This window comes from Emys orbicularis, chromosome 1 (assembly GCF_028017835.1).
Source record: "Emys orbicularis isolate rEmyOrb1 chromosome 1, rEmyOrb1.hap1, whole genome shotgun sequence".
In the NCBI taxonomy this organism is placed as follows: domain Eukaryota; kingdom Metazoa; phylum Chordata; order Testudines; family Emydidae; genus Emys; species Emys orbicularis.
The window spans coordinates 89,284,365-89,305,598 of NC_088683.1; the positions used below are offsets into that span (position 1 = coordinate 89,284,365).

At 43.5% G+C, this 21,234-nt stretch overlaps 1 protein-coding gene and 1 non-coding gene across 2 annotated transcripts; both read left to right on the forward strand.

The window, feature by feature from the left end:
• The first annotated feature begins 9,409 nt into the window (after positions 1-9,409).
• SLC25A3 (solute carrier family 25 member 3) lies at positions 9,410-20,194 on the forward strand. The gene is made up of 8 exons (XM_065401995.1): positions 9,410-9,492; positions 9,648-9,801; positions 13,451-13,575; positions 16,168-16,347; positions 16,502-16,683; positions 17,528-17,700; positions 18,471-18,581; positions 18,660-20,194. Exons 2-8 carry the CDS (start codon positions 9,654-9,656, stop codon positions 18,818-18,820), a joined length of 1,080 nt encoding a protein of 359 aa, XP_065258067.1. The 5' UTR covers positions 9,410-9,492; positions 9,648-9,653; the 3' UTR covers positions 18,821-20,194.
• LOC135873121 (small nucleolar RNA SNORA53) lies at positions 16,938-17,180 on the forward strand. Its single transcript, XR_010561072.1, has one exon. It is a non-coding gene; the product is annotated as a small nucleolar RNA SNORA53 (small nucleolar RNA).
• Positions 20,195-21,234: the final 1,040 nt, after the last annotated feature.

The window sequence follows — 21,234 nt, forward strand, 5'->3', positions numbered from 1 at the left end:
AAGACAGCAGGAGCAGAGACTGCCGCTACAGCCCCTGTGTAACCAACAGCCCTCCTCCCCAAGTTCCATAGCCTCCTCACCCAGACGCCCAAGAACACGGTGGGGAGGCCTCCGGCCACCCAGTCACTCCACCCCAGATGATTGCCCTAGCATCAGAAGGCTTGCCTTCAATAAGAGTTAAAGTTTTAAACTGCAGTGTGTCCTTTTCCTTCCCTCCTCCCCCACCCATCCCGGGCTACCTTTGCAATTATCCCCCTAGTTGTGTGATGAATTAATAAAGAATGCATGAATGTGAAGTAACAATGACTTTATTGCCTCTGCAAGTGGTGCTCGAAGGGGGGAGGGTTGGGGAGGGTGGGGTGGTTGGTTTACAGGGAAGTAGAGTTAACCGGGGGAGGGGGGAGGGGCGGAGGGTTCTTCAAGGAGAAACAAACAGAAGTTTCACACCGTAGCCTGGCCAGTCACAAAACTCGTTTTCAAAGCTTCTCTGATGCGCACCGCGCCATGCTGTGCTCCTCTAACCGCCCTGGTGTCTGGCTGCACGTAATCAGCGGCCAGGCGATTTGCCTCAACCTCCCACCCCGCCATAAATGTCTCCCCCTTACTCTCACAGATATTGTGGAGCGCACAGCAAGCAGCAATAACAATGGGGATATTCTTTTCGCTAAGGTCTGAGCGAGTCAGTAAGCTGCGCCAGCGCGCTTTTAAACGCCCAAATGCACATTCCACCACCATTCGGCACTTGCTCAGCCTGTAGTTGAACAGGTCCTGACTACTGTCCAGGCTGCCTGTGTACGGCTTCATGAGCCATGGCATTAAGGGGTAGGCTGGGTCCCCAAGGATCACGATAGGCATTTCAACATCCCCAACGGTTATTTTCTGGTCCGGGAAGAAAGTCCTTTCCTCCAGCTTTCGAAACAGAGCAGAGTGCCTGAAGACGCGAGCATCATGTACCCTTCCCGGCCAGCCCACGTTGATGTTGGTGAAACGTCCCTTGTGATCCACCAGGGCTTGCAGCAGCATTGAAAAGTACCCCTTGCGGTTTATGTACTCGGTGGCTTGGTGCTCCGGTGCCAAGATAGGGATATGGGTTCCGTCTATGGCCCCACCACAGTTTGGGAATCCCATTGCAGCAAAGCCATCCACTATGGCCTGCACGTTTCCCAGAGTCACTACCCTTGATATCACCAGGTCTCTCATTGCCCTGGCAACTTGGATCACAGCAGCCCCCACAGTAGATTTGCCCACTCCAAATTGATTCCCGACTGACCGGTAGCTGTCTGGCGTTGCAAGCTTCCACAGGGCTATCGCCACTCGCTTCTCAACTGTGAGGGCTGCTCTCATCCTGGTATTCTGGCGCTTCAGGGCAGGGGAAAGCAAGTCACAAAGTTCCATGAAAGTGCCCTTACGCATGCGAAAGTTTCGCAGCCACTGGGAATCGTCCCACACCTGCAGCACGATGCGGTCCCACCAGTCTGTGCTTGTTTCCTGGGCCCAGAATCGGCGTTCCATGGCATCAACCTGCCCCAGGAACACCATGATTTCCAAATTGCTGGGGCCTGTGCCTTGTGAGAGGTCTATGTCCATGTCCATTTCCTCATCACTCTCGTGGCCGCGCTGCAATCGCCTCCTCGGCTGGTCCTGGTTTTGCTTTGGCATGTCCTGGCTCTGCATATACTCCAGGACAATGCGTGTGGTGTTCATAGTGCTCATAATTGCCGCGGTGATCTAAGCGGGCTCCATGATCCCAGTGCTAGCTATGGCGTCTGGTCTGAAAAAAGGCGCGAAACTAGTATCTGACGGACCAGGGGAAGGAGGGAGGGGCGAGTGACGACATGGCGTACAGGTACAGGGAATTAAAATCAACAAAGGTGGCTGTGCATCAGGGAGAAACACAAATAACTGTCACACAGAATGGCCCCCCCCAAAGATTGAACTCAAAAGCCTGGGTTTAGCAGGCCGTTGATTTCACGGAGGGAGGGGGGAAGCAAATGAATACAGAACAAATCTATTTTTTACATCTTAAGACGACGGTGCAGCATGACTGATAGCCCTCGGCATCTTCTGGGTGCTTGGCAGCAAATACTGGGCGCTTGGCAGTTATGATCACGATGGCCTTCAGGCCTATTGCACAATCTGCTGCTCAGGGAAGACTCTGCTAATGTGCAATGATCCAACAGGGCGCTTGGCAGAAAATGGCATACTACGACTGATAGCCATCATCGTCATTGTGAAGGCAGCAGAATATGACTGGGGGGATGGGGGACTGGGGGACATACGGAGTTCCAGCCACTGCTGTACGACGAGGACGGTTACCAGTCGTAATAAACCATCTACTGCCAAAAGGCAAAAGGCAAGGGCTGGTGCAATGCAGCTCTACGGCTGCCAGCACCTAGATCGCCGATGAAGGCTACCAGTCATGCTGCACCGTCTACCGCCAAAAGGCAGTTAGCTGCTGCTGCTGTGTAGCAATGCAGTCCCACGTCTGCCGGCACCCAGATGACATATGGTGACGGTGAGCTGAGCTGAGCAGGCTCCATGCTTGCCGTGGTATGTTGTCTGCACAGGTAACCCAGGTAAAAAGGCGCGAATCTATTGTCTGCCGTTGCTCTGACAGAGGGGGAGGGGCCTGACGACATGTACCCAGAACCCCCCGCGACACTGTTTTGCATCATTCGGGCATTGGGATCTCAACCCAGAATTCCAATGGGCAGCGGAGACTGCGGGAACTGTGGGATAGCTACCCATAGTCCAATGCTCCGGAAGTCGACGCTAGCCTCGGTACTGTGGACGCGGTCCGCCGACTAGAGCACTTAGAGCATTTTATGTGGGGACACACACAATCGGCTGTATACAACCGATTTCTATAAAACTGGCTTCTATTAATTCGACCTAATTTCGTAGTGTAGACATACCCTAAGTCTAACTGACTTTGAAATGGGCATAAAAGTGGCACAATAGAATACCCATATGCTTCATATAAACATCTAACAAACTTTATTTTTCAAATTACTAGGGATGGTCAAACTCATTTACCTAACTTTAAAACTCTCTAACATTGTGGGTCCAAAAGCTTGACTTAAGGTATAACCGTCTTGACTTTGTATGCAAGCTAGGCAAGACTCCTTTTTTTTCATGGTGGAAAATGCAGTATAAAATTAGGGAGGAAGATGAAGCAAGAAGGGTGCAGAGTAGGAAAAACAAATACAGAGAAACTCATGGGGTGGGAAAACTAGGAGCAGAGGAGAGAACGTCTAAAAAGTATTTATACAACAGGTGGGGGGTGTGCTACTTAGGGCAGATAGATTTGAATGCATTTCACAGAGCTCCTTTAACAAGAAAATCATGTTCCTTTGGAAGGAAAAAAAAGTTTTAAAAGGAGGAAGTTTGCAAACTCACGTGTTTGGCAAAGCCCACAATGTAAGATCTACTAAGCTGCAAACTCCGCAAGAATTCCTCTTTCCTACTGACATCTATGATAAAGAATAGTATTAAATTAAACCAATTATATATTGTAAATACTGATGTCCACTTTTTCCTAGTCATAGATCCACCAAATTGCATAGTGCAATACATAATATTCAATGTAAATACATTAAAAGTAATTTGAATGTCCTTTGCAGTTGAAATATTACCTCTACTAATCAGAAGATAAGTTTATGGAAATCTACATGTACAAAATATTAAATGATATTGGCCCTGCTCATTACATATCTGAATGGATAAAAATAAAATTTTGATTTAATATAGCTGCTCTCACTGTGAACCTTACTGCTTTTGATATCACAAGTCAATATGTTTTCATGTCCTCATCACATAAATAACTACCTTTGCTCTGTGTGTAAGAAAGCAAAGAATAGTATGGATTTTTTATAAAGCTCAAATTACAACTTTCTAGAACACACCATATTTTATCAAATCAGACACTAAATCTGAGTGATCATGGACAAAATTAATATGTTTAACAGGTAAACTTCCCCTAATAAATTAAGTGGATCTGGTTTGGTTTGTTTGTTTTATCTGTAACTTATAGAATCACAGCCCTAATACTCATTACAGTTAGCAGTTACTAAACCATTCCAACGTTTTGTGAGTGAGAACATCAGCATTTCCCTAGTTGGATAAAACTATGTTTCCTAGAGTTCCTGGGATACATGTGACTACACCAGGACATGCAAGAACTCATTACAGGATAGAAGAGTTCATTTCAAAGTTTTCTTTACCATGTACTTAAAAACAAAACAGCCTGCTGTATTTTAAACCTCACAATCTGAATTGCATGTCACGCTCTCCCCCTGCCACGAACTGAACTATGCACAGAATGCAGCTGTATTTCAGCTGACCTTGCCTTACTTGGAGCACACTGGAGCCTGCCCAATCTGGTTCACTCAAGATAGGCTTGACACTACCACGTTTTCTGGCTGGCTGTTCACCTACACGTCATCTTGCTCAGGCAATGCAGTCTGAATTTGCCCTGAAGTTAAGGCACTTCTGAGGTAATCAGGCTGCACACTGGGAAGTTCCCCGGGAGCCAGTGAGATGAAGGGAACTTGCTGCAGATTGGCAGCAGAGCTGTGCCATTGCTGTTACTACACCCTCAGGACTGCAGCAGCTTGCATGGCTGATGTGTGAACCACTCCATACCAAGGAATGGCTAAAATTTCTACCAGCCGTATCCCACTCATCTCTCTGAATGCTAGGGCTTAAGGCAGCCTCTGCAATGCATCAGTGTGAAGCTGATATGTGGTCTTAGCATCATAGTTCTGTCGAGGGCAGGAGCATGGATTAAAAAGAACATTTTTGTCACCTGTCCCTAATTGTACAGGAATTTTGACCAGTGTGATCAGACCTACTTATAGGAACCATGGGTGCTCAGCGTATCTGAATTCAGGCTCCTAACTTTAGGCTCTTGCTTGAGAAGTTTGACATACGTGATTTCACAAAGGCTACAGTGGGGATTTGTGTTAGAACTGGGATTAGTTCCTTGTTCCCAATCCTATTTTTATCCCATTAGACCATGCTGCCTCTCATCCTATAGAAAGGCCCCTGTTTGTGGCCGGAGGTCATATAGCTGCTCAGCAGAGGAGATGCCTCGATTGATAGGGTGTTTGTGGCAGCACTACCACCACCAGCAGTAGTCTGGGTGGCACTGCCTCCTGCAGCTGTGAACTAATCTGAGGTCTTCCCAAAAACCAAGGGACCTATTACTATGTTTTTTCCAGTTCCCAAAGGACAGCCCTGAGTCACTGTGAGGAGACTGTGAATAACCTTCTCAAGGGAAATCAGTGACCCAGGCTTGTATTGTTTAACATTGTCAAGGTTATCATTGCAAGGGCTAGAAACATTCTCTCTCCCTCTCTCTCTCCCCCCCTCCCCCAACATGATAGGTGATATTTTCCCTTTACATTTCAACTTGGGATGGGGGTATGAGATACAGTACTGGAGTTTTAAGGTCTACAAAGGCCATCTCTGAAGACAATCAAATTTTTAGTACATATGATTTTAGTTATTTTGGTCAACAACCAAGAAATCCTCTGAGAGGGGTGTCTTCTGAAAATCAACTTGTTTAAGGAGGAGGAAGAAGAAGAGTGAAAGGTAACAGCAGAATATGAATTTTAGCAAAGAACAGCAAATAGAAGAATCTTATTTTAAATCTTGCATTATAGCTGTTCCTGTATCCTCCTTTCCTGTATCTACATTTTGATAGAATGCCTTTGTAATAAACAAAGTTAATGCGGATACAGACAGAAATGTTTCAAATTCACTGACCAGCCTTTCCAAATCCACACTTAAAGCAGTCAAATGGTCAGCTCAAATACCCAAAAACTCAATACCCCCTCCTGATAATGGAAGGAAAAGCTATCTGCTCCTAAAACCTAAGAAATGTATGGGGTATGTATAAATAATACAAACACATGCCCCTACCTTCTCCCCACTCCCCAGGAGAAACCTGCAAGGTTTTAATTGAAGTACAAGGCTCATGTTGGAGCATACCTCTGCAAAATAGTATTTCCAGATAATGTAACAGCTAAAAATTTACACCAGTCAAAAGAAATACAGAAAACAACAACACTGTGATTCTAAGGCAATTAACATTTAATTGAATTTAAAATCAAACCAGCTGGAAGTTTTCAGAAGAAAGGTTAGCAATTATCTCTCATCCTGCCTGTGTACTACAACTGGTACCACTTCTGGCCACTGTGTTTATAACAGAGTTTGTACTAGGGGTGAGATGGGATTGGGTGAGTGGTAGGACAAAATGTTAAAATGATGTTGCAGATCCAGGCTATTGCCCAAGTCTTTACAGGATTGTTATGTTGTTTCATAAGTTAAAAAAATGTTTGGTCTGTCCTTATCCGCAAAACTAAACTGTGTCATAATATGTTGCTTCCAAAACAATAAAATCTGTAATGCAGAAAAAGGACTGAAAAAACTGATTCACCAACCATTGTGCATAGTTTTGTATCTGACAGAGAGCAAGAAGGGTGTCATCAAATAGTGATGTGTCAGGCTGATGCATTTTGAACACAAAAGGCCATTTTTTTTGTGAGCAGCACAAATTATGTGCGTGTTAAAGTAAATCAATATCAGTAGTTACCATTAACAGTTGCTCTTTGGCTGTCTCTCTTTGCAGTCTCTCATCTTTTTCCTCTTGAATTTCTGTTTCACCCTTCTCTGTCCTTTCTTTCTTATGCAATGCTCCACCTGTTATTTTTCACTCTCTCTTAGGGCTCTATTTTGCAACCATGGAAGTCACTGATATATCTCCTATTGATTTCAGTGGGGCAGGATCAGATACTCAGTGCCCACCATTTTTAATTTTATTTGTGTAACTTTTATTCCCTTCCCTTTCCCTTTGTTTCTGCCCTCCCTGGAGAATTCCCCTAGCAAAATAAACATAACAATAAACACAACTGTACTTGTGCTCCTGCTTGGTACTTACAGTACTTGCTATTGTGCATAGGGTGACCAGATAGAAAGTGTGAGAAATCGGGACGAGGATGGGGGGGTTAATAGGCGCCAATATAAGAAAAAGCCCCAAATATCAGGACTGTCCCTATAAAATCGGGACATCTGGTCACCCTAATTGTGCACCAGTTTGAAGGTGAGGGTTAGCTGAGGCAGAATAGGATGATACCTATAACAATTACAATATATATTTACTTTTTTTGTTTATAAAATATATAAAGCATGAGGAGGTCTGCAAATTGGCTAGATCCTACACACACAGAAAGTAAATCCCAAACAGATTTATCAGTAGAGGCAAAAAAATAATAAACATGGGAGGAAATTCTCAGTGTTTGAGTAACTTGCAGTGTACTTAGTTCACAGTAGATGAATGAATATTTCCCCTACTTTATGTAACACCACCTTCTGTTAATAGAACCAGACATTAAATTGTGCTGCAACGCTGGTGTTCTATGGCAGCTTTAACTATGAATTTTTCAGTCTGTACAATATGTCAAGGAATCTAGCTCGGTCTCATCCATTTTTTCCTGATACTTGCATATCTTTTATTATAGGTTACATAGATTTGGTCCATATAAAGCTGGAAATATATCTCATTTAAAGCCCATGCGCTATTTTTCTGTAATCACAATAACTGTGATTTCTGTTCCACAGCCAATCTAGAATGTTAACTCTAAAGTGCTTCCTTGTGATACAAAACCATTTTGGGCGTGACCTTTTCTTAATCACCTCAGTTGGCCTCTAATATTAAACAGTTGTTTCTTATCCATAGGATATGTTCTGGACATTGGAATAAGGTCTTGTATATATGGGGAAATGTTACCAAGTTACAGACATATAGTTACACTGGTATAACCTCTCGTGTGAATACTCTTATTCCAACATAAGCGTGGCTTACCAAAAGGAGATCTGATGGAGCAAGGAGATCAGGAGGACAATCTGAAATTGTGCAGCTGCAATGCTTACAGCTTCCTGTTTACAATGGGCAGAAATAGTTGCAGAATGCATTGCTTCAGACCTGAAATGAACTAAAGACATTGGAACTGAACTACTCGTTCCTGATGTAGTCATTTATATCTGTGCAAAAGTGAATACAAAGTGGATGTAAAATACTACCACTGGTATATGTGAGTGGAGAATTCTAATTTTACACTGATTTTTCACAGGTGCAAATGACCACACAAGGTGCAAAGCAGTGAAGAATGAGGCTCCTGGTTTTGGCACTGAACCAACTGCTTACAATTAACTCTTTTAAAATGTCTGACAGTTGTATGTGGATACAAGGTGCTGTGGATACAAAATGAAGTTGTTTCAGCTTATGGGTTTGTCTGGGGTTTTTTTGCATTGCCCTTTTCCCTTAGTGTAAACAGGGTCAGAGAGTGAAGTAATATAAACTGGACAGAAAGAAATATGAGAGGATAACAGAAACAGACAATAAAAGAAGACAGGGAAGGGGAATGTATAACAGATATTGTAACTGACCCCATTGCAGGTCATTGCTGTGAGTGTACACCTATCTGTAGCTATCTGGTACCGTGATAGATTTACCACAACCTTGGAGATGAATACTGTGGTGGTCCAAGTACTAGGCTCTTCAGGCTCTAGCTTTGGGGGTTCCCAAGAACACTCGCACACATCAAGTAATAGAGACATTTCTTTGCAACTTATTTCTGGCAGCCTTAGTAAACACCCTAGGCATGATTGCATTGTTACAACACAAAAGCGATGATAAACTCAACATTTCCTAACTCTGGGGCTGTCCAGTTCAGAAGTATACAAGGTAGCAAGGTCCTAGGTTTTCTCCATACTCAGGATGAGGAGTTGCAAAGAGGCCTGGCCAGACAGGGGCTTCTGTGGGGCAGACACTGGAGCTAACAATCAGGTACATTTACTGAGGTACCTGGCACGGGCCTTGGGGGTGTGTGTGTGGGGGGGGGGGGGGCATTTTCAGCCTGGTTCTAAATCTGGCCCAACTACACGGATGTCACAACTTGCCAAGGCCGCAGAGATGGCCCGTTAGAGCCCGCGTCACGATGGAACCCCTTCAAACCCGGGTTAGCGGGACTGATTTAAAACCACCTGGAAAATGTCCCCCGCATAGACACAGAAGTGGACTTTCTAGAGCTCCGCTTCCATTGACGCCAGCAGCGTCACCCCATCAGCCCCCCCGCACTCAGCAGGCTGGGCTAGTGCCAGGGCCCCAATAGTCCGAGGAAAGTCAATGACTCGCTCTGCCCCTCCCCCGCCGCCCCCCTTGCACCGGACGCTTCCGCGGGGTAGTGGTATAAAGGAGTGCGCATGCGTGAGAAGACGAGGGTTGGGTTTTCGAGGACGTCAGCGTGGTGACGCCTGTCCGCTGAGCTTCTCCGCCAATCACATCGCCGCTTGTTGGCCGGCTGCCCCGCCCCCTGCGCCGGAGAAGGACAAAGTCATTGAGCAGGGTCGATAGTCGGCCTCTGAGCGGAGCTGCCGGTGGAGCAGCGGAAACTTGAGTGGGCGCCGCCGCCGCCGCCATTTTAGAGGGTGAGTGTCAGTGAGCTGGGCCGAGCTGGCGCGTGCTGTCCCCGGAGCGCGCGGGACGGGGCTTCTGGGTCCTGCTCGCTGTGGGGCTGCGGCCTGTGCCCCGGCGAGCGCGCGGCTCCTGCTAACTCCTGCTCCGTGTCCGCCTCTCTCCCCAGGCCGCCATGTTCTCGTCCGTCGCGCCGCTCGCCCGCCTAAATCCATTCCACGCGCCCCATTTGCAGCTGCTCCAGGACGGCGTGAGGAAGCGCCCGGACCCCGCCGAGCCGCCCAGCCCCAGGAGGAGCCTGGCGGCCGCCGCTGTCGCGGAAGGTAAATGGAGCAGCTGGAAGGGAGGCCGCTGCCGCCGTCCCGCGTCCCTCCATTCTGGGGATGGGACGGGTTCTGCCCGCCGGAGCTTGGGGGGTGGGGACCGCCCTCGCCCTGCATTTCGGCCTGGCCGGGGAGGGGCCGCCTCGAGCGGGCCTCTCCGGTGCTGTTTGGAGGGCAAGGAAGGGCACGGGGCGGGGGAGCCTTCCCGGCTTGTGTCGGGTCCCAGGTGCTCAGGGTCCGATTGCCCCGCCCTGCGCCCGGGTAGCTCACGGTCACCCCTAGTGCGTCACGCTCGGGGCGCCTCTGGGCCCGGCTCTATCGCTGTAACCTTGGTGCGGCCAGGCCGCAGGCCTGTGTCCCCCGCTTCTGGGAGAGCCAGAGCTGCCATCTTCTCCAGTGCGTGAGCCCCTGAAAACTGGGCTGGGGCACAGGGCAGTGTTGCTGCGGCTGGTTCACAGCCACCCAGAAAAGCGCTGGTAGAGACTACACGGGCTGCCAGTCACTTATTCCTTCCTCTGGGTATTTGCCTGGCACACATCACCATAGACTGGACCCACCATCCATGTCTTAAATTAAAGCAAGGGCATGTTACCTGTAGAAAGTAAATCTCATATGGCCCCCACCGGAGCTTTTAAAGGGAAGAGGAAGATCTTGCTAATAGAAGGAATAGATCTGGCATGTATTGAAAATCCTGAATGGCTTGGATTTTTTTTCTGTAATGTGAACTCCATTTGAAGGACTTACAAATTCTGTAAATGTTTAAAAATAATTGGATGTAAACTGGAAATCTGGACCACCCTTCTTGCTGAATATCCTAGCCAAATTTTCAATCTCTAATTTATGCTTTTTTTCCCTTTTTAAAGAAATCAATATAAAGGCATCTTCCTATACATAAAGTGCTGTGAAACTCTGCAGTGTGGCAAATGAAAAATATTTCTATCATGTCATGACCCTAATCTTGTGTGTGTAACAATAGTAATTAAAAATTAGTGACACTTTTATATCAAGGAAAATTTCTGGTTAATAATATCAGCACTTTTTTCTTCATTAAATCTCCATCCTCTTTACAAAGAGGTTTATATCACGATCTCCATTTTATAGACTGAGAAACTAAGTCATAGAGGTGAGGTGATTTGCCCAAGGACACTGGCAGGCCAGTGGCTGAGCTGGAAATAGAACCCAGGTCTTCTGATTTGTGATTTGCTGCTCTAGCCTCTCAACCGCACTGCTGCCCGTTAAAAACGCTGGGCTTTAGTATATAAAATGAATATGCAGCCAAGACATCTTTTCTTAAAGAAAAGATGGTCTCCTACTTCATTATTTACTTTTCTCCCTTCTTGGTTGCACAGACACTAATGTGCTGCAAAGAGATGCCATAGAGAGATAAATACAGGCTTTTCTTCAGTGATGAGTAACTGAGCACCTTGCATACTAATTTATATTTCAGGATGTAGAAAAGTATAACCATATCTATAAAGTGGTGTAATTGAGCTGCATAAGTAACAGTGGCTTTCCCAAGGCTGCACACAGACACACTGGGAACAGAATCCATTAATCTTGATGCTAGTCAAGTGCACCTAGCATAAGATCATCCTTTCTCTGTCAAGACTGTTCTTAAGAGTGAAGTACATGACTTTTGTAGAATGCCTTATATTAGTACTGGTTTATCAGTTCTGTCCTATTATCATTTCAGAGAGGCTTTATTTGGTTCCTGAGAAAATAACTGTTGTACCTTTGACTTTGTTCTAACCTAGACTCTGGATTATTCCTGAGAAACTGTACTTGCCTATTCTTGCAGAGGTGGTATTGGCCACAGTGTATTCTTCTGGAAAGTTGTCCTTTAAGTTATTTGCTTTATTATATATAGGTTAGAGTAAACATTCCTCTTTCTTTTGTTTGGATGCCACTTGACATTGTCCCTGATTCTTGACTTACACTTCTTCGGTTTACTTGGAACACTTGTCATTGTCTCTATGCGGAATAATTTTATTGTACAGTAACAAAGGTGAAAATACTTTAAGTGTGGCTTCATGTGAAGGAAACATCCCAGAATAAGACTCTGAAAGTGTAACTTTTGGATGTAAGATTACTTTGAGTATTTCTGCCCCTGGGACCCCTTGGAGGGGGGAGAGGGTGTGCTTGTTGCTCCGCATGCTGCTCCTCCCTGCAAGCACTGCTTCTGCAGCTCCCATTGTCCGGGAATGGGGAACTGCGGCCAATGGGAGCTGTGGGGGCAGTCCCTGCAGAGAGGGGGCCATAGGGGCGTGATGTCCGCTTCCGGGTGTGGAGCTGGGGCAGGCAGGAAGCCTGCCTCAGCCCTGCTGTGCTGCCGACCAGGAGGTGCCTGAGGTAAGTGCCGCCTGGCGGGAGCCCGCCCCAGAGCTCTCTCCTGGAGTCAGCCCTCCATAACTCCTCCTGCACCCTGAAACCCAGCCCAGAGCCCCCTTCTGCACCTTAACTCCCTCCCAGAGCTTGCACCCCTCACCTCTTCCTGCACCCCAACCCCCTGCCCCTGGCTCAGCCCGGAGCCCCCTCCCATACTCCAATCTCCGCGGCTCCAGTCCAGACCCACACCTCATCCCGCAACCCAACCCTCAGCCCAGTGAAAGTGAGGGTTGGGGAGAGCAAGCGATGGGGGGGGGGGGGAGGAGGAGTGAGTGGGGCAGATCCTGGGTTGCACTTAAATTCAAAAAGTGACCTTGTGCATAAAAAGGTTGGAGACCACTGAACTAGAGGTATTGTGTTAAACCAGTGCGACTTCATGTATATGGGTTCTCTTACATATGTTTAATCATGCTTATGTAAGTGTCCTTACCAAAGCTGCGCTGATTCAACTAACCTGGTCTAATGACCAGTGCAGTGTTGTGCAGACCAGGCCAGAGTCCTAACTGTTTCACTTTCTAGCTCTTCAAATGGCTTTTTTCAATCTGTGTTAAATTTGTGCTTGAACCTAAATAAAACTCAAATGTAAAGACTGAGGTGCTCTACTAAATTAAAAACGTAAATAGTTGGCTCAATATTTCATTAAAAGGACAAACTCCCTCAGTGAAAACTTTGACAAATGAGAATGAAAATGGACACTTTCAAGTTGACAGGCCTGGAACTCAACCTAGCTGCTCTTTCTTTCGTCCAAAAAATTAGGAGTGAAGCCAGGAGCCAGTGCCGTAGTATTTGAGCAACCCATTAGCCAGCTAGTATCAGTATCAGGGAGATAGAAATCATAAAGGCAATTACTTCCAATATAATGTGCTGGATGATTATTGGAAATGGATTTTAAACATGAAATACTAACAGTGTCTTCTTCAGACTTGTACAGTTAAGTGTACAAACTTTAACACTTTTCTTTCTGATTAAACAGAGGAATATAGCTGTGCATATGGCTCAGGCAGATTCTTTCTCCTTTGTGGCCTTGGTGGGATTATTAGCTGTGGCACAACACATACAGCATTGGTTCCCCTAGACCTGGTTAAATGCAGAATTCAGGTTTGTTTTGCATGTTGAATGTGGTAAAACTCCTAAAGCATGGTTATGAAGTGTGATACATGTCTGCTAACAGAAGCTGGAGGAGTAAGTTATCCATCAAGCAGGATGTTCTCCAGCTGTGCATGGGGCTTATATAAAAGCATGGTGTCTTTATGTTTTGCTGCAGAGGAATACAGTTGTGAATATGGCTCGCTCAAGTTTTATGCTCTCTGTGGTTTTGGTGGGGTCCTAAGTTGTGGCCTGACGCACACTGCAGTCGTACCTCTGGATTTAGTGAAATGTCGTATCCAGGTTTGTATCTGAATGAAACGGACTCCAAAGCTTCTTTAACTTAATCTATTTTCATATTTAGTCCAGAGGCTGTATGTCATGTGAGTTTTACAAGGTGTATAATGTAATACCTTAATACTAGTGCTAGGTAGAAAGAAGAAATAATCAAGCTTTAATGTTCTTTTTGGATTAAATGAACATCCATTGGATTAATAAAAAACTTTGCATCCTTGTGATGCAGATGAACGATAGCCTAGATGAATAGGGAAAACTTCTAACCACTTTGAGATTTCAGCCTTGATTTGTTTTAGCCAATTACAGTTGAGAAACATGCTTTTGAATAACTCAGGGCAAAAGTTTCCCACCAATTGTCTTAAGTATCTTGTGACTAAAAACTAGTGAAACACCTCTGGGGGGCATAGGAATAATATGCCTGTTTCTTATCATTCTGGAAGTAGGGGGCAATTACCTTCAGAGCATCTGAGATACATGACGTGCATATGTAAGAGTTAAATGAAAATTAGTACAGAGGACTTCTGTGCATGGATTCTGGATTGAGTTTTTAATTTGAGCCTTTCTTATGAACAAATGGAAAGTGCATAGCAGTTGGAAGCTAATGCTTATGTTAAAATGATACTAAAACTTGGAATTACTTGAGTTGCAAGATCAAATTAATGCTTGCATGGTTTGCTATCAATAACGATAGGAAAAACGCATTGTAAGCCAACAGTCAAATGGTAAAACACGATTAAGTAGACTTGAAGAGACTGAACACCCATTCCATTTGAATGTTTAAATTACTTACATGGAAATATAAATCTAATTATCATACATTCATTGTTTAATGGCACAACTAAGCGGCTGTTCGGCCAAAGGCTTATGTTCCAAGAGTGAGGTAGATTAAAGCACATCTCTAAACTGCTAGAAATTCACTGGCTTTCAGGTTACTGTGTGAGGTGGGCAGTATTTCTAGAGCTAGCAGACATCTAGTGGTGGTAAAACTTCTGAGACTGGGAGAAATGGATGTGAACGTTGTGCCAGTGCAACAGTTCCTGATTGCTTAAAGGAACAATCTTGATATCGTTTCATTTAGAATTGCATGTGATTTAGAGATCTCTAAACCTCCTTTAAGGCTGGAAGTTGGTGTACTTTTTTGGGAAGTTGTGATCCCATTATGAAAGATACAGTGAACTTATAATGCATTGGACTGAATGCTAGTTGCTTCAGGTGAAGGCATCGTAAGCTCTTATAGATGGTTTGGGTTGAAACCACTGGAGTCAAGTAAATATTCATGTTTTACCAAATGAAACCTGCAATTTGTTAAATGTTTTACTTAAAATAAAGTCAGCTTCCTTCTACTCTAAATCGAGGAATAGTCCTAATTTCTAAAGTATACGGGTAACTGAACACTTCTGTAACATTGTACTCTGAAACTGCCTCCATAAAAAAGGCTCTAAAGAGGCATCAGGTCCTGAATTTTAAAGTAATTAAATATATATACTTGACACTTCTGAGTTAACTAAATGGACAGTCTATATGAAATTGAGTGTCTTTTTTGCTTTTTTTTTTTTTTTTTTTTTTAAGATTTGTGCTCCACTTAACCCCATAGTCATCCCTATCAGTTCTTGTGGCTTTGTGTGGCATTTCCTTCTTTCATATTGCCCTGAGTCTCAAATAAGAGAAGCTGATGTCAAGTGTTAAATGCACAAAAGCAAGAAATAGACGTCCTCTAAATCTTTATCACAATCTCATGATGTAGCAGTAGTATTAAATTGGCTTCCTTTACTATTTACAACATTAAAAAGCTAGACTAGCTCTCAGAACATTACAGAATTGAATACTGGATTATTACTGAAATACCACTCAAACATATTTTCACAGTACAAAATGTACATCTTCTGCAATGTATTCCTGGTATACAGAAGTAAAAATAAGAACAGGAAATAAGACAGAGGGAAGGTAAGACCTTGATAAGTCTATAGTGAGGTGGGCAACAAGTTAGGCCCAAGATTTGTAGTTTCCAAAAAACAAACAAACAAAAAAACCCCTAGTAACTGAAAAATACTACTTCTGTTGCTGAGCAAATGGTGAGGTGAGCTTTAGGGCTCAGTCTACACTTAAATTTTATACCAGCATAGCCATGTCCAGTAAAATCACATCCTTAAGTGACATTGCTATTCTGGCATAATCCTTCAAGTGTGGACATGGTTATACTGATGTAACTGCTTATTCTAGTTCAGGGAACTGGCATAAGCACAGTTATGCCCATAGAAATTTTCCACACAATCCTTCCAGTGTGGGAACACTATCCAGCAAAATTGCTAATGTAGTCAAAGGGCCACATCTGTTGAGACTATAGATATGGGGAACAAACAGTAAAAATAATTGGGATTAGCATAACTTCTCATGTCAGTATCTGAAGACTATGAATTTCAGCTGACAGCAGCAAGCCTAATAATTGAGACTAGTTAATGACCATTAAGATTATAAGTAAAGGTAATTTAGTGTAGAAATCTGTATCCTGGTGGTATGGGAAGAGGGTAGAAAACTTACTGCTTGTGTGTGTGAGAACCTACTGCCTGTACCATGTAAATAACTTTCCAAATTGTTTAGGTGGACCCACAAAAATACAAAAGCATCTTCAATGGATTCTCAGTTACAGTTAAAGAAGATGGCTTTCGTGGTCTGGCGAAGGGATGGGCTCCAACTTTCTTTGGATATTCTATGCAAGGGCTCTGCAAATTTGGTTTCTATGAAGTGTTCAAAGTCCTGTATGGCAACCTACTAGGAGAGGTAAGCTTTAAGTTGTCTACCACATTTTTTTTTTTTAAACCCAGTTTGTTTGTTGTATATTTGTGTAGCTAATTCACTTTACTGTATAATGGAAATACTGAGTTCAGTTTGAAATAATACAGTATAAAAATCTTTGGTTCCATTTGCATTTCAGGAAAACTCATATTTGTGGCGTACGTCACTATACTTGGCTGCCTCTGCCAGTGCAGAGTTTTTTGCTGATATTGCTCTGGCTCCAATGGAAGCTGCAAAGGTTCGCATTCAGACACAGCCTGGATATGCTAACACTTTGAGACAAGCTGCTCCAAAAATGTTTGCAGAAGAAGGTGTATGGGCGTAAGTATCTGTATCAGTTTCTCTCTGCTGGAATATAAGAAGTTCTTGATCCGTATTAGCGAAGGAAAATAATTCTTCTGTTTAGCCTTAATAGTGGCTGTAGCATTAAGTAAAATCTTTGATGCTTTCTACCTTGTCAGATTGTACATAAGTAGTGAAGGGTACTTTGAAGATTCTGTATATCAAAATGGAATATCAGGAAATCATTTCATTGCTAAAACAGAGGCTGCCGACGTCAGCAAGTTAATGTTGTCAACATGCTCCTTAGATCCATCTTTGTGGATATCTCTTGTGCTGAGTTCTGCTTGTTAACTTTAGTTTCTGGTAGTTCCAGTCAACTGATATTCAGCAACTTTTTGTTGTACAGTCAAAGATGCTTGAGTCATTGGCATGTGAGAGTATTATACCTGCACATTTGCCTTTTGTGTTCTGATATCAATGGCTGTAGATCTACATGTCATTTCTCACTATCAGGACTTGGCTGGTATGCAGACATGAGTTATTAACTTGCACTTACAACAGGGAAATGACGACTACAAAATGTCATCACCTTAACTTTTCTCCTTCCTGTTACAGCTGCTTATCTTTCTGATAAACACTTGAGCCTGTACAATTGTTTAAATTCCCTCTCAGTAGATGGCACGAGCCAGAAACACACATCTTCACTTTGCAGGTCTGGCAGCTAGATTTCCTAACTGTAAAAATAAGCAAACAACTTAGATATACAGGCCGCTGAGATAGTAAATGGGAACTGCTTCAGTGCTGTCTAGTTTCTTTTCAGAGTAGAATTGCACTCCAAAGTAGGCTAGCATTTGCTACAATTCTTACTCTCTCCACTTTTAAGGTTCTACAAAGGTGTTGTTCCTTTATGGATGAGACAGATTCCATACACAATGATGAAATTTGCCTGCTTTGAACGTACAGTTGAAGCTCTTTACAAGTATGTGGTTCCCAAGCCCCGGAGTGAATGTTCCAAGCCAGAACAATTGGTTGTCACATTTACAGCTGGCTACATTGGTAAGGAAGCCTTTGAATGCTGATTCTTTCCAGAAGTGTCAGAAAAGTATGAACAATATTATGTCCTGGGTTTTTACTACAGTGATTCCAGAAACTCTGTAATTGAAAATAGGGACTCTGATACTCTTAATGAGGTTAGGTAGGGAAAAATTACAAAACTTTCAAAGTTATGAAAAGAATGAGTAGCTAAATGAAAAATGGTCTTGGTTTTTTTGACTCTCAACTGAATTATGAAAGGCCATGAACATTTGCACTTTACATAAGGAGCAATCATGAGATCCTTTGTGGCTCCTAAGCTGAAAGAGGTGCAGATTTTGGCAGAAGGAGCACTAGCTTAGCACAGCAAAGGAAGACTTGCAGGAGGAAGTGATTACATAATTGACTCCCTTAAATTTGTCAGAATGAAACTCCATATCTGCACTACAGAGGAGATTCACAGGAGCAGTACGGCACTGCCCAGGGCTGCCCAGTTAGGGGATCAGCTTTGCAGAGACCCACTGTTGGGATAGGGTAGAGGTTATCACAAGAGGTGAGGCTTGCATATGACTGCAATCCAGTGCTCCTAAGCCACGCAAGAGCAGACTCAGCTCTGGCAGGATTTAATAGCTATGGCAGCCACCTTCTCCCTGCTACATGGCTACATAACTTGCACAGAAATGTGGCCCTATTTCTTCCTTTGCTGTTTCCCTTAACAGCAGTTATGTGCTAATGGAAGTTCCTTTGATGGTACTATAGCAACACTAAATACTGTATTGATAAATTTCTTTCAGCTGGTGTTTTCTGTGCCATTGTTTCTCATCCTGCTGACTCTGTGGTGTCTGTGCTGAACAAGGAAAAGGGCAGTTCGGCTTCACAGGTTCTAGTGAGGCTTGGATTCAAAGGTAAGAACTTAAAACTCCTGTCCACGTTAATATATAATAATCTTTCCCAGTTGCTAATGCTTGTGCTTTACTCAACAGGGGTATGGAAGGGTCTATTTGCCCGTATTATTATGATTGGTACGCTGACTGCACTACAGTGGTTCATCTACGATTCTGTCAAGGTTTATTTCAGACTTCCTCGTCCACCTCCACCTGAAATGCCAGAATCCCTAAAGAAGAAGCTTGCTCTAACTGAATAGACAAATCATGGACTGACTTTTCTGGTTGACCAGCATTAATGAGAAACTTCGCTCATTGAACTTTTATATATTTGATCATGTAGGAGACTAAAATTCTGTATCTGATATAATTATTGGTTGTGCCCTTATCCCAAGTGAGGGTTCAAAAACTTCTGTTGTCACTATCTGTTTAAATAAATGGGAACTAGAGTCATTAGTGTGTCATTTGATATCATACATGTAAATTTAAAACTTTGCAAGAGTAAATACTGTACCTTGAATCTTAAGTGAGCCAAAAGTTTAGAAGCTCTTGAAATGCAAGAACTGGCATCTCATAAAGGTCTCTAAGAAAGTCTCTCTCAGATCTTGAGGGAAATGGTAAGCATCATGTCCCTAGCTATGTCTGAAGAGCACAAATGCAGTTATAGGGATACAAAGGTGGCATAAACTTGAATTTTGCATTCTAGTGATCTGGGGGCTGCTGACTGTGGGACAGTCTCTTGGAATCAATTTATAATAATCTGAACGAAGACACCATAGCTTTGAGCAGCCAGCAGTCCTGACTGAAATGGCAGCCAGGGAAGTGCAGCATAGAGGCACCCTATGGCAATGAAGAGGTGGCATCAGCCCCTTACCTAGTAGGTCTTTTTCACTTATCAGTCCAGATAACTTCTGCTGGCTTGTTGACCAGATTTTGCTTTTGGTGTGGTGCATAATCCATATGATGCGTGGACTCTGTATGACAGCTACCTATTTCTGTGATTCCCAACTTTAGTAAGGAGCATTTTTCTTTCTTTCAACCCACCCAGGTGCAAATTCATAGGGGGGAGGTGAAGGGGGTCTCAGTCATAGGCCAGTGTCCTCCTCCTTCTCCTTTGCTGTTGCTGCCACTGCCTCGTCACCCCACTAAAGATGCATCAACCACCCACAGTAGCACCCTCTGCTCCAGCACTTGCAACTCTAATCCCATCTTGGAGTAGAGTGGAGAACCCAGGGTGGCGGGGGAGGGGTTCTCCCCTCCACTCTTCTTGTGTACTGTCTAGAGGGGAGCAATTCTCTCCCCCTTTTGTTGCTAGCATGGGAATGGCAACCGGATTTGATTATGCATATGCTGGCTTAGAAGTACAGAAAACTGCTTTCATTTTATGTATATCAAAGATTATGCTGTACCTGTCAAATACACCTGCTTTCCACTAGCACAGTATTGAAATTACTAGGTGTCTGCTTAAATAATGCTTCTAGTATTTATTTGGAAGTATGTACTGTTTAAGAATAACAGTCTGGTTACAGACAATATGGATAGTTGTAATTCATTTACCTTTCTATCTAAAGAGATGATGCAGTGCACAATGATGACAAAATATAATAAACATCCAGCTTGGTTCTTGTAGTGAATGAGTATCTCTTGAAAATTTTAGTTGTTGTTGTATGATACTCTTCCAAAACTTCAACAGAAAAGAGAGGTGGTGGGAGAACTGGAAGAAACTTGGTCCAGTTAAAGTTACTAGCTAAAGAACAGGGTAGATTTGAACTACTCTTTTTTTTCCCCCTGTAGCAGCTTGAGAGTGAAGAATGAGTCACAGGTAGAGTAACATAAAATGTTGGCAAATATTACAAAAACCTTTGGTTAGGAACACATACTTACACAGTTCATCTTAACATTGTAACAAAATACATGCTGAGTGCCCTTAATGACCAGGATATGAGTGATGGGTAGTACAGAAATAAGCTTTAAATCACCTTGCCCATCACTATGAAATTCACTGTCATTTTCTTCACTAAAGACACATCATAATGCCTTATTCTGTGACCTTACATATATTATAAAGCTGCATTGGAGTAACTGATACCAGACATCCTAAATGTATCATTACAGTCTATCTTTACCAAACTAGGAAGTGCAAGAATAGTTTGAGGTTCATAAGGTAAATGAACATAAGAACAGCCCTACTGGGTCAGACCAAAGGTCCAGTGAGCCCAGTAGCCTGTCTTCCGCCTTGCCCGTGCCAGGTGCCTCAGACGGAAGGAACAGAACAGGTAATCATCAAGTGATCCATCCCCAGCTTCTGGCAAACAGGTTAGGGACACCATCCCATCTAGTTCTTTTTTGAACCCTGTTATAATCTTGCCAGAGGATGTTGTGAAGGCCAAGGAGTTCAACAGGTTGAATGTGCATTGTGTGAAAAAATACTTTGGTTTGTTTTAAACTTCCTGCGTATTAATTTCATTTAGTGACCCTTAGTTCTTTGTTATGAAAAGGAGTAAATAACACTTCTTTATTTACTTTCTCCAACCCAGTCATGATTTTATAGACCTCTATCATATTTCCTCCCCCCTTCCCCTTAGTGATTTATGGTGAAGTGAAAACACTTTTATCTACCTACTGCCATCCTATACAATATTCTAGCAGCATTCTGGGGAATGAGGGTAAGACT

Excerpts from the sequence above, each read along its gene's own strand:
- SLC25A3 (XM_065401995.1), top strand. The coding sequence starts at position 9,654 with ATGTTCTCGTCCGTCGCGCCGCTCGCCCGCCTAAATCCATTCCACGCG. Across the intron at positions 9,802-13,450 it reads GGCCGCCGCTGTCGCGGAAG|AGGAATACAGTTGTGAATAT; the intron begins GTAAATGGAGCA and ends GTTTTGCTGCAG. Across the intron at positions 17,701-18,470 it reads ATTTACAGCTGGCTACATTG|CTGGTGTTTTCTGTGCCATT; the intron begins GTAAGGAAGCCT and ends AATTTCTTTCAG.